The 12718-nt window shown below is 37.5% G+C and overlaps 2 protein-coding genes and 1 non-coding gene across 10 annotated transcripts in view; all 3 read left to right on the top strand.

Annotated features, from left to right (window-relative positions):
• The first annotated feature begins 582 nt into the window (after positions 1–582).
• On the top strand, positions 583–654 carry trnae-cuc (transfer RNA glutamic acid (anticodon CUC)). The gene has a single exon. It is a non-coding gene; the product is annotated as a tRNA-Glu (tRNA).
• Positions 655–1159: 505 nt separating this feature from the next.
• On the top strand, positions 1160–9114 carry stn1 (STN1 subunit of CST complex). Of its 2 annotated transcripts, XM_051901719.1 has the most exons (9): positions 1161–1499; positions 1776–1871; positions 2147–2224; positions 3021–3188; positions 3333–3453; positions 5497–5647; positions 6215–6340; positions 7353–7425; positions 8831–9114. In XM_051901719.1, exons 1-9 carry the CDS (start codon positions 1364–1366, stop codon positions 8986–8988), a joined length of 1107 nt encoding a protein of 368 aa, XP_051757679.1. In that variant the 5' UTR covers positions 1161–1363; the 3' UTR covers positions 8989–9114. The 2 variants fall into 2 exon arrangements, with proteins under 2 accessions (XP_051758501.1, XP_051757679.1); XM_051902541.1 differs by lacking the exon at positions 7353–7425 and having other exon boundaries at positions 1160–1499.
• Positions 9115–9576: 462 nt separating this feature from the next.
• sh3pxd2aa (SH3 and PX domains 2Aa) overlaps positions 9577–12718 on the top strand; it is a 123970-nt gene continuing 120828 nt past the window's right edge. For 2 of the 7 annotated variants that reach the window (XM_051894766.1, XM_051898837.1), the window contains exon 1: positions 9582–10475. In XM_051894766.1, the coding sequence (XP_051750726.1) occupies positions 10404–10475 (72 nt within the window). In that variant the 5' untranslated portion in view covers positions 9582–10403. Of the gene's footprint in view, positions 10476–12718 lie in introns of all 7 variants that reach the window. The other 5 variants (XM_051896382.1, XM_051897235.1, XM_051893098.1 and 2 more) reach the window with 5 other exon arrangements.

Here is a 12718-nt window from a genome sequence, read left to right as displayed (position 1 = left end):
CGTTCTACACCCCTAAGACCTTCATTCATCTTCGGAACACAAATTAAGATATTTTTGATGAAATCTGATGGCTCAGTGAGGCCTACATCGCCAGCAATGGTACTTCCTCTCTCAAGATCCATAAAGGGACTAAAAACATATTTAAATCAGTTCATGTGAGTACAGTGGTTCTACCTTAATACTATATAGCAACAAAAAAACAAAATAACTTTTGGTGCACAAAAATATTCTCGTCGCTTTAGAATATTAAGGTGGAACCACTGTACACACATGAACTGATTTAAATATGTTTTTAGTACCTTTATGGATCTTGAGAGAGGATTGCAGGTCTCACTGAGCAATTGGATTTCATCAAAAATATCTTAATTTGTGTTCCAAAGATGAACGAAGGTCTTACATGACATTTTGGACAATGATCAAACTTTTTGGTCGAGGTGATTGTCATACTTTATGCAAGTATTTAAGTATTCATTCTTTGAGAGCATTTTTATATAAAGATATGTGTCAGAAATATCTAACATTCAAAAACATCATTCCGTTTGAGTAGCTCAAAGCACGCACGAGCGCAGTGTTGCCCAGCGCTCCCTGGTGGTCTAGTGGTTAGGATTCGGCGCTCTCACCGCCGCGGCCCGGGTTCGATTCCCGGTCAGGGAACAAATGTTTTCCTTACAATACTAAACTTAGAGACAAGATCTGCCTCTCTTCTGAAAATTCAATGCAACATACTATGTTGTAGGAGATGCGTAAACCTCACTGTATGTGACTTTTCTGTCATAAACTTTGGAGCTCTTTCACCGAGATCTGCTTTCACTAGATGCATGGCGCCCCCTCCTGGCTAAACCATACGCGAGCCTTGATAATCATTTTGTTTCTATGAATTGAAGGAGATTGACAATTAGAAATAAAGGATAAAGCATCTGTAATCTAACAATCTTTTTTCATCTAAAACAATTTTTTATACTATTATAATTATACTCTATATGGGCCTTAAATATCTATAATATGAAACAATGTAAAACATGTACATTATTTGTTTATATGTATTTGTATGTGTTCTTGGAGAATGGCTCTGACAAATTTGCTTGCTAATCTTCCTTGAGCGTCCAGTCACGTAAGCAAATTAATATTCATGAGCAAAGCGTAGTTCCTTCCAATGTGCGCAGTGAGTCAACTGCGCAAAAAGCGGAAAAACACAAACATGACACCGTGGGTTAAACAGACCGTAGCGTTTCTTAGTTTCTATTGCCGTATCATCAAGTAAAACAAGTTTAACCAAGATCACGTCAGAAGCACGGAGATTCCCTGTTGTGTTTCGCGGTATTTTATTGTTCGGTGCTTAACTTTGTGTTGTCAGCGATGTGTGATGGCGGTGAATCCCGGAGGTGCTGATGCCGATGAGCCGCCGTCTATGCTGTGGGGTCTGGACCCCGTGTTCTCCGCCTATTCCAGACTCTACATTACTGACATCCTTCAGATGAAAGAGTCCAGACAAGTACCTGGTAACGTAAAATAAAACAGTTAACCATTGGCCCCTTTGATTTTTGTTTATTGGATGTATCTCTAACTAACTAAACTAACTTTGTACATAAACTTTGTTGTACCGCAACATAATGTTTTGCATAAGTAGGAAAGTGTTCACATTAGGATATTTGTCAGCTACTTGTTGATAGCTGCTGTTTTTAAAATAGAGAAGATAGATAATGCATAGATAAGATGGACCTGTATTTTTACTGTTACCAAAAAAGCTCCCAGATTTGACACATGATGTCTTGTAGGAGTTTATTTCTACAAGAATCACCCACTCTTCCAGGTGGATGTACTGGGAACGGTTGTTTACAAGCGGGAGAGAGACGATTTCTACTGTTATGGAGGTCTGGAAAAACATTATTTCTGCAGACTACTTTTTTTGATGTCATAGAAACATCAACTTTTTATTTTAGCCTTTTATTGAGCTGTATTTTGCATAATACAGTTCTGTTTCAAATTTTCTTGGTTCCTTTATAAACTTTACCACTTGACTAGTATTTTTTCCTTTGGTCATGTCTTACCTTGCTTTGGGAACCAAGTGAGCCAATATTGCCCTCAAAAACGGGCACATGTTGCACCTGGTCTTACTATTGCGTGTCTGTTCTCCTTTAACACATAGTGGATGATAGTACTGGTGTCATAAATTGTCTTTGTTGGAAAGATGAGAAATGGAAGGATCAAGGAGAACCAACTAAATGTAAGTTGCAAAAATTGTCTGTGACCCTACATTAGTAACATTAAGACAATAAAAATTCACACCAATTGAGTACAATTACAGAAATATGTATTTTGAATCTATGCTACTGTTCACAAATTTGGGGTTAGTAAGATTTTTAAAGTCTCTTATGCTTGCCGAAGCATTTATTTGATAAAAATACAGTAAAAATAGTAATATTCTGAAATATTATTACAATGTAAATAATGTGAATATATTTTAAAATATAATTTATTCCTGTGATGTTAAAGCTGAATTTTCAGCATCATTACTCCAGTCTTCAGTGTCACATGATCCTTCAGAAATCATTCCAATGATTATTTGATGATCAAGAAGTATTTCTTATTATTGTCAATGTTGAAAACATTGCTGTTTTATTAAATATTAAACAACATTGCTGCTTAATGTTTTTGTGGATATCATAATTTTTTCAGTATTCTTTGAATAGAAAGTTTTAAAAAATAAGTGTTACTGTCATTTTTGATCAATTGCATTCTTCCTGAATAAAAGTATTAATTTATTTTTAAAAATTTGTTGACCCCAAACTTTTGAACAGTAATGTATCAAACAATTTTATAATTGTGATTTAAAAGCCTCGAAATTATGTAAATTCCTATAGTGAAAATAATGTTTTCACTACTGCTCTTTCTTAGTACAATCTCTTTAAAATTACTTTTAAAAATAATTTGAAGCAAACCCGCTGTAGATGTTGTAGAACATCTGATGTGTAATGGATATTAATCTAGTAGGAGTACTAATCCAGTGATAATGTCAATAGACAGAGATCCTAGCGGATCCTCCAGAGGCTTTAACATTGAAGATGAACTCAAACGACTGAAGGAGGCTGAAAGGAAGAGCACCGTGCTGGAGATCGGAGACCTGCTGAGGGTACGAGGGACTGTCAAAACCTCCAGGGATGCGAGGGAGATCATGGCCATCTCCTTCTGTGAGTGAAATGTTCAAGGATTTAGATGACACATAATATGTTTGTTTAATCGGTTAGAGTGAGCTTGTTTGCAGAACACATTCATGGCTATGTTACTGTAATCATCACTCTGTAGTTGTTTTGTGTGTGTGTGTGTGTGAGTAGATAAAGTCAATGACCCCGTGATGGCAGTGCAGATCTCACATATGCTGGAAATGCCTCAGCTGTACAGAAAGTGCTATGATCAGCCGTTCCAGATGCCGAGTGATGACCTGGGCGCCACAGAGTGAGTCACACAGAATGATGGAGGTCTCATTTGCATCTGTTATGTTACATGACTTAATTTACATCTTACACCTGCAGGGACATTAACCTTATAGTATTACAGGGAAAAAAATGCATGCATTTTTATGTGAGATATATGCATGATATACACTATATTGCCAAAAGTTTTGGGACGCCTGCCTTTACGTGCACATGAACTTTAATGACATCCCATTCTTAATCCGTAGGGTTTAATATGGAGTTGGCCCTCCCTTTGCAGCTATAACAGCTTCAACTCTTCTGGGAAGGCTTTCCACAAGGTTTAGGAGTGTGTTTATAGGAATTTTTGACCATTCTTCTACAAGCGCATTTGTGAGGTCAGGCAGTGATGTTGGCGAGAAGGCCTGGCTCGCAGTCTCCGCTCTAATTCATCCCAAAGGTGTTCTATCGGGTTGAGGTCAGGACTCTGTGCAGGCCAGTCAAGTTCCTTCACACCAAACTCGCTCATCCATGTCTTTATGGACCTTGCTTTGTGTACTGGTGCGCAGTCATGTTGGAATAGGAAGGGGCCATCCCCAAACTGTTCCCACAAAGTTGGGAGCATGAAATTGTCCAAAATGTCTTGGTATGCTGAAGCATTAAGAGTTTCTTTCACTGGAACTCAGGGGCCAAGCCCAACCCCTGAAAAACAACCCCACACTATAATCCCCCCTCCACCAAACTTTACACTTGGCACAATGCAGTCAGGCAAGTACCGTTGTCCTGGCAACCGCCAAACCCAGACTCGTCCATCGAATTTCCAGACAGTGATTCGTCACTCCAGAGAACACGTCTCCACTGCTCTAGAGTCCAGTGGCGACGTGCTTTACACCAATGCATCCGACGCTTTGCATTGCACTTGGTGATGTAAGGCTTGGATGCAGCTGCTCCGCCATGGAAACCCATTCCATGAAGCTCTCTACGCACTGTTCTTAAGCTAATCTGACGGCCACATGAAGTTTGGAGGTCTGTAGCTATTGACTCTGCAGAAAGTTGCCGACTTCTGCGAACTGTGCGCATCAGCATGCGCTGACCCCGCTCTGTGATTTTACGTGGCCTACCACTTCATGGCTGAGTTGCTGTTGTTCCCAATTGCTTCCACTTTGTTATGATACCACTAACAGTTAACCGTGGAATATTTAGTAGCGAGGAAATTTCAGGAATGGACTTATTGCACAGGTGGCAACCTATCACGGCACCACGCTTGAATTCACTGAGCTCCTGAGAGCGACCCATTCTTTCACAAATGTTTGTAGAAGCAGTCTGCATGCCTAGGTGCTTGATTTTATACACCGGTGGTCATGGAAGTGATTGGAACACCTGAATTCAATGATTTGGAGGGATGTCCCAATACTTTTGGCAATATAGTGTAAATATATAATAATAATAATATATACAGGGCTTGACATTAACACCTGCCAACCCTCCAAATGCGGGTGGATTTCAGCAGTAGCGTGCAGTTTGCTCTGGATGAATATTGTTAGTGTTCAAGGGCTTGAATTTCGGTGGGGGTTGCGCATAATTTTGCTCATTCCCACAGATTTTGTGCTCACACTCAAAGTGCGCACACATAAAGCCACCTCTCAGTACTAAATTGAGTTCTTTTTCCCTGCTTATTGTGCTTAAACATTCAAATATACACAAAATAATGTCTCAGTGCTGGTCTTGGTGAGTATTCATGTAAACACAGTCAGTTATGTTTTAAGTGAATGTAAACAGTTAAGAGAGAAAACGCATGTGTAACAGTAAAATGGATCTGTGCGTCAGGTCTTAAAGTGATATCAGCCTAATATACCTGCTGCCAAATTATGATAATATTAAAAAAATATATATAATTTTTCCCCAAGGTATCGATGTCAAAATTGTGGCCAGTGAAAATGCTGAGTGGCTAGTGATATATGCTTGCATTTTTTTGTTCCAAGTCTGGGAACAAAAGCAACAGAAGTTTAATGTCTTGATTCAGACCTCAAAATTTAAATGTACTTTAAAACACATTGCTTTCTGTGTTCTTAAATTTTATTTACAGAGCAGGTGGTTCATCACATTTCCACTATTTGCTGTCTCGGTCAGTTCTCACCCTTAAGGAGTTCATCTTAGAGAAAGAGGTGGCCAGGTTTCGTCCTTATGATGTCGAGTTCCTCTTACATCCACTGATCCAAAGTTCTTCAGCAGAACAGGTACTGGGCCTGACCTTGACTTCCATTACACTCGAAAGAAAGAGATATTGATAGATAGATATGATAGATAGATAGATAGATAGATAGATCCTCTCTTTCACTGTTCTGTCCCAATAAAGCTGAAAAAATTAAACACTTAATATCATATATATATATGCAAAAGATGAATGCAGAAATCTACCAAAGTAAACTGTCCTTGTTCAATGTCACTACTCTTGGCTGGAGTACAACAGGATATAAGAGCCAGGAATAACTTGTGGGCACGGCAGGGAGGATGTGTTGTGCTGTTTGATGGCAGGAGGGAGTGATCGTCTGTAACACTTTTATGAGATGCTGCTAGTCTGGAGATTCAAGGACAGCAGCATATGGTGATGAGAAAGAAGTATGCTAATTAGAAGCCTATCGATGTATTCGTTTGTAATCAAATGAGAACATACATGAAGTATGCATTTCATTTAAGAATCTTTAGTTGTTAAAAGTAACTGAAATGGTAATTTTGAATGGTGCATCACAGAAATGTGATTCATTGTTTTGGTGACTCATCATTTATTTGTTTTTTGTCTAAAGGAGTCAGATCAGCCCAGAACGTCATTTGCTACGCAAATTCGAAAACTCTTGAAAGAGACCCTGAGCATCCTCCAGGACGAGGGACAAATATTTCGCAAAATACGGACCCAGGATGAAGTCTACAATGTATGTGCACACTAATACAGACACCTCTTAGTCAGTATGAGAGAGAGCAGCAGTGGTTAATGTTACCTCAGGAGGCTCTTAACAAAATTACAGGGATAATGTCTAATATTCGCTTCCTACACATGCTTTCTACATATTATAGGTCTGAATAGGGTTTGTACCTCTAGGATTTTAAAAGAGGATAATATTAAATGTGCCTCTATTATGATTTTTCAGATGTTACCTTTCATGCAGTGAATAATATAGCTGTTTGTGAATGTAAAAGGTCTGCAAAGTTTCAAAGCTCAAAGTGCATGATAAATGGAGTTATTGTCTCCCAAAAGAAAGAACTGATTCTGAACTGCCTGAAACGAGTCGTCAGTAATTCCAGCCTTACAACCTGCTCAAACCTACGTAGGTTTGTAACAGATTTGCATAATGCCAGTCTATGGTCTTCATTGGCTGCCTGCGAACAACGTCTACTTTGACCCTCAAACACTGTAGTTGTAGCTGAGGCCTGGAAGAGTTTGGTTTGTGTTGTCGGCATGTCGGGAAGACACTGTTTTCTGCGCTGTGAAAGCAAATCCACTTTGCCTGCACTTCCAAAGGGCTCGAATTGATACGATAAAACCGAAGCCATCGTAAGTGTTCATATCACTATGTATACAAATGCTGAGGAAGCTGCTGGAGCTGAAGTTCAGATATGATAATGGGCGTTTTGTTTCTGACATGCACTGAAAGCGATAGACCAATCACAACAGACTGGGCCATCTGGTCAATCAGAGCAGAGTAGGCTCTCGGAAAGGAGGAGTTTAGAGAGACCGAATCCTTGATTGAACAGTTTCAGATGCTGCAATATATATTATGATAAAATTAAAGTGTTTTTTGACCCTGGATGCATGTAAACCTATTGTAGGAGACCTCCAAAACAAAAATAGCATAATAGGGGCACTTTAATGTGGTTTAACCATAAATATAACTTCTAAAACTACTTTAAAATGTAATTATATTTTCATTACCTTGGCTGCTTTAGGTAACAGAACAAGACAAAGATCTTCACACAGCGATCAAGAATGTTTTACGAGAGGATACGAAAAGGGAAAAATGTGAGGTTTTTTTTGCATACTAGTATGCAAAAAAATTATTACACAATTCTTCATTTTGATTGGTCAGGCACTGCATTTTCAGGTCAGATTATTTTGTTTAATGTGCATGTAACTATGTAGTTGATGGTTGTCTCAGGCAATCTGTCTTTTTTTTTATTTTACATAAAGGTTTCAATTTGAATCCGTAATATATATATATATATATATATATATATATATATATATATATATATATATATATATATATATATATATATATATATACACACAGTTGCAAGAAAAAGTATGTGAACCACTTGCAGAATCTGTGAAAATGTGGATAATTTTAACAAAATAAGAGAGATAATACAAAATGCATGTTATTTTTTATTTAGTACTGTCCTGAGTAAGATATTTTGCATAAAGGATGTTTACATATAATCCACAAGACAAAAAGATAGCTGAATTTATTAAAATTACCCCGTTCAAAAGTTTGTGAACCTTTGATTCTTTATACTGTGTGGTTACCTGGATGATCTACGACTGTTTGTTTGTTTTGTGATGGTTGTTCATGAGTCCCTTGTTTGTTTTGAAAAGATGTTCTTCAGAAAAATCCTCCAGGTCCTTCAGATTCTTCAGTTTTCCAGCGTCTTTTGCATATTTGAACCCTTTCCAGCAGTGACTGTATGATTCTCAGATCTATCTTTTCACACTGAGGAGGATTGAGGGACTCAAACACAACTAATAAAAAAGGTTCAAACATTCACTGATGCTCCAGAAGGAAACACGATGCATTAGAGCCAGTTGGTGAAAACCTTTTGAATTTGAAGATCAAGGTAAATTGTACTTAATTTGTCTTCTGGGAAACATGCAAGTGTCTTCTGTTGCTTCCATAGGGCAGTACTAAATGAAAAAAATTGAAAGAATTACTTAACAAATAAGAAAAATTTGGACATCTTCATCCTGTTTTCATCCCCCGGCATTGTGTTTCCTTCTGGAGCATCAGTGAATATTTGAACCTTTTTTTAATACTTGTGTTTGAGTCCCTCAGTTGTCCTCAGTGTGAAAAGATGGATCTCAAAATCATACAGTCACTTCTGTAAAGGGTTCAAATATGCAAAAGATGCTGGAAAACTGAAGAATCTGCAGGATCTGGTGGATTTTTTTGAAAAACATTGGGCAGTTTAACAAACAAGCGACCCATGGTAACCACACACAGTATTAAGAACCAATGGCTTCACAAATTGTTCACAAACGGGATATATATATATATATATGCTTTATTATTTTTTTTATTTTATTTTATAATTAACTGTGTAATGAGTGGGATAATATATACAGGCAGGTGGCTGGCCATTATTTCAAAATAAAACCTGATCCAAATACATGAGTAGAGGACCCTCCTCATATGTTGCTTTTTTTGCAGATGCTGAGAAAGGATGCCATGTCCTGCATATTTTGTCCAGCGTGAGGCAGCGCTACAGCCAAAATCTGAGTCGAGAGGTGCTGGAAGTTGCTCTGACATTCTTAGAATGTAATAGTGACATAATAAGCACAACAGAAGCCCACTATATTGTTTTGTAGCATCATTTTTTTTTTTTTTTTTTTGTTAAATACATTCATAAAAATATGAGCAAAGTGTTTAAAGCAATCATGAAGACAGAATGTTATCTGTTACAGAACCCTTTTTGATATAAATCATTAAAGTTATCTAATGGCTCTTTGTTTGCTTTACCTGTTGCTTTTTATGGTTCAGCATAAGAAAAGTATACAGATATATTTTCTTCAGCATTGTCTTAATACAGAAATTGCCTCTTTAATAGGCTAACATAAACATTTGTGATCTTCTGAATATTTTTACTGTTCTGGCACTTTTAAAAATTGGAGCTCGACAGACCTAGTTCCCATTCACTTTAATTATATAAAAAAGAGTGGCCTGGATATTCTTCAAAGAAAATAACATTTTGTGCTCTAAGGATGAATGTCGTACAGTTTTCGTACAATATGATAATGAGGGTGAGTAAGTGATGACCGAATTTTTTATTTTGGAGCCAAATGGCTCGTTTAAAACTGTAGTTACACTCAATGGCCTTAGGGTGTCACTGTGAGCAAATAGATACGTCACTGTCCGTGAGCACATCTGTATCTGTGCGCGTTCAGGTCTATTTATGCTCATTGGCAGTATGAGTAACGGAAATCACGTCTCACACTGTCCTTGGATTATGGAATAGATATGCAACAGACCTTGTGATTTATTGTTGTAACGTTCATCAAATGATTGTTAATATCTAGCTTATGACATGGTTTTGTTACAGATACTCTCTTCCATTATTTTCTCTCACAGTTGGCCTTTAAACAAACTGAATCAAAGGAACAAACAATGCATTCTCTGTAAAATCCAGCCATTGTCTCTTTTACGAAGGAATACAATAATAACACAACACTCGTTTTCCCCCTGTAGAGGCTCTTAAACTGCAACAGAGCCCTTGTCAAGAAGCCCAGCCCCATTGCCCAAATATCCCAGTGTGTGCGCGCGCTTCCTGCCGAATGGACTTGGCGGTGAATGCGCCCCGGCCTTTATGACGCGCGCCGCTCACGTTTGAGGAGAACCCCCAGACTTCAGCGACACTACTGTAGTCCACACAAAGAAGACGCGCCGATCCGGATTCCAGAATGACACTGTAGAAGGTGTCTCGATTCGAATTGAGCTGGAACGCGGCGGTTCGAAAATCCGCTCTGCGCTATGAGAGAAATGGATACGAGCATGTTGGTTTCCTGCAGACGGATATAAGTTTTGCATCATTTATTACTCGATCTTCATATCTACATCACGTCAAGGGGGAGTAAACGGACTGATTAAACTGACGGGCCGGGGGGCAACACTCGTTTGCTTTCATTGTGAAGAAGAACGGCGATATTATTCGTGCAAACGTCTTCGTGACTGTCCATTTATTCGCTATCTGATTACTAACGGCGCTTCTGAAGCCTCTGTTTTCACAATGCAGTTTCGGACAGTTTTGGATGTAAAAGTGGTGGATGTGGAGAAGAGGAGGAATCCGTCCAAACATTACGTGAGTTGGCTACCTATTCACCTTGCGTCCTTCTCGAACCTGATGCTGAGATACAGAAAGACGCATCTGGATAATGACAAAGAACATTTCTGCAACATTATAAACACGAACACGATTATATTTTGTCCTCTTAAAAAGTCTGGTAGTACATAGGTGAATGGGGTTACAGAGATAAAGAAACAACAAATAAATAAATAAAAGAGAAGAATGACCTCAGATTGAACACTTGGACTCACTAATCAATTACATTCACTTCATTTGGCAAATGAATTAGATTTTTATTTCTTGTCTACATTTATATATTTTAGAGACAAGGCATACCTGTTATAAAATTCTTAAAACATTAATGACTTTTGATTTGGATACACCACGATATTCACTAATCAATTACATTCACTTCATTTGGCAAATGAATTAGATTTTTATTTCTTGTCTACATTTATATATTTTAGAGACAAGGCATACCTGTTATAAAATTATTAAAACATTAATGACTTTTGATTTGGATACACCACGATATTCATTTTAGAGTATTAACATTCAAATGAAATAAAGCACATCTCTGCAGGTAACAGGCAGTTGCATGACCAGGACAATAACAATAATCTGATAATAATTCTTTGTGAAAATGGTCAGAAAAATATTGTTTCTAACTCCTTTATGCTAAATGAACTCGTTAACATCAAGAAGTGTTGGTAAAATGTCCCAAAACTCTATGTTATGAATAATATTTATGCATCTCACTAATGATTCTGAGGAAGTGATCAATGACGTGCGTGTTTTGATCAGCTGGTGATTAAACTTTCTGTCACACTCCCTTTACAAGCAATTTATGCCACAACTTCAATGACAGATTTGGGGGTTTAGTGGCTTGAAGAAGTGCCCATATATGGCTGGAGTACAAGCTTATGTATTTCCTGCAAAATATGGACTCTGGGGTTTGTTTTAAATATTTATGATACCACTTCTTGCAAGCATATGCTAGACCATGATATAGATTCTCCAAACTAGTTATACATAAATAATATAGGCTGAATTTGGGACATTTTTCCCATCTAATATAAAGCCATGCCCCATTCCAGAGTTCAGGTTTTTCATTACAAATTAGTGCAATTAAAGTTCAAATTGATTTTAAAAGTTGAGTTTGAGAATTTGTTTTTTCTGTATGACAAGTGTAACTCCACAAATGTGTGTAAAACCTGAAGATCATGTTCTCCAGCATGATTTTAAAATGATCCAAAGATCATCTTGATCTTCAGTGGAAGCAAATATATCTGACGTACTGTACAAAGAGTTCATGTGGTTAATGTTACCAATAAGCTTATTTTTATTAGTGACCTATTTAGTGCAAAATCTTCTTCATTTTTCATATTTTTTCCCAAAATACTCAAGCATGTTTGTTTCCAGGTATAAATTAAGATAACACATTTTGAACTTGTGGAGATTACCAAAATTACCAAATTAAAAGATTTCCAAAAATACCGAAAATATTTTTTTATTACGAATTAAAAAAAGAGTTCAGCTTTCCACAGAATTTTTTAAGCTACAAATATAAGTTTGACTTGTCATAAAATCAGAGAAACCCCATTTAAAGGATTAGTTCACTTTCAAATGAAAATTAGCCCAAGCTTTACTCACCCTCAAGCCATCCTAGGTGTATATGACTTTCTTCTTTCTATTAATAAATATCCTGACGCATCCGAGCTTTATAATGGCAGTGAACAGGGTTCACGAGAATGAGCTGAAGAAAGTGCTTCCATCCACATCCATCCATCATAAACGTTCTCCACACGCCTCCAGGTTGTTAATAAAGGCCTTCTGAAGCGAAGCGATGCGTTTGTGTAAAAAAAATCCATATTTAACAAGTTATGAGGTAAAATATCTAGCTTTCTCATTCCGTATTCAACTTATGAAGAAAGTGTAAAACTTTTGCAGTTCAAAAAGCTTATGCTAGGTCCTACGCCTTCCCTATTCAACTTACGGAAAAAGCTAAACTGACGCGATGCCAGTTCCATTTTTTTATGTTTAAGTTGAATACAGAAGGCGGTCTGGCGGAAGCTAGATATTTTACTTCAAAACTTGTTAAATATGGATATTTTTTTTTCCACACGAATGCATCTCTTCACTTCAGAAGGCCTTTATTAACGCCCCGGAGCCGTGTGGAATATGTTTATGATGGATGGATGTGCATGGAAGCACTTTCTTCAGCTCATACTCATTGGTCCCATTCACTGCTATTATAA

The sequence above is a fragment of the Ctenopharyngodon idella genome, chromosome 1, assembly GCF_019924925.1.
Source record: "Ctenopharyngodon idella isolate HZGC_01 chromosome 1, HZGC01, whole genome shotgun sequence".
Taxonomy (NCBI): domain Eukaryota; kingdom Metazoa; phylum Chordata; class Actinopteri; order Cypriniformes; family Xenocyprididae; genus Ctenopharyngodon; species Ctenopharyngodon idella.
This window is presented reverse-complemented; position numbering and strand designations above follow the sequence as displayed.

What these genes read in the sequence shown, in the direction of transcription:
- stn1 (XM_051901719.1), top strand. Translation starts at nt 1,364, where the DNA reads ATGGCGGTGAATCCCGGAGGTGCTGATGCCGATGAGCCGCCGTCTATG. An exon ending in CGATTTCTACTGTTATGGAG is followed by an intron (nt 1,872 to 2,146) that starts GTCTGGAAAAAC and finishes TTTAACACATAG; the next exon opens with TGGATGATAGTACTGGTGTC. An exon ending in GATGACCTGGGCGCCACAGA is followed by an intron (nt 3,454 to 5,496) that starts GTGAGTCACACA and finishes TTTTATTTACAG; the next exon opens with AGCAGGTGGTTCATCACATT.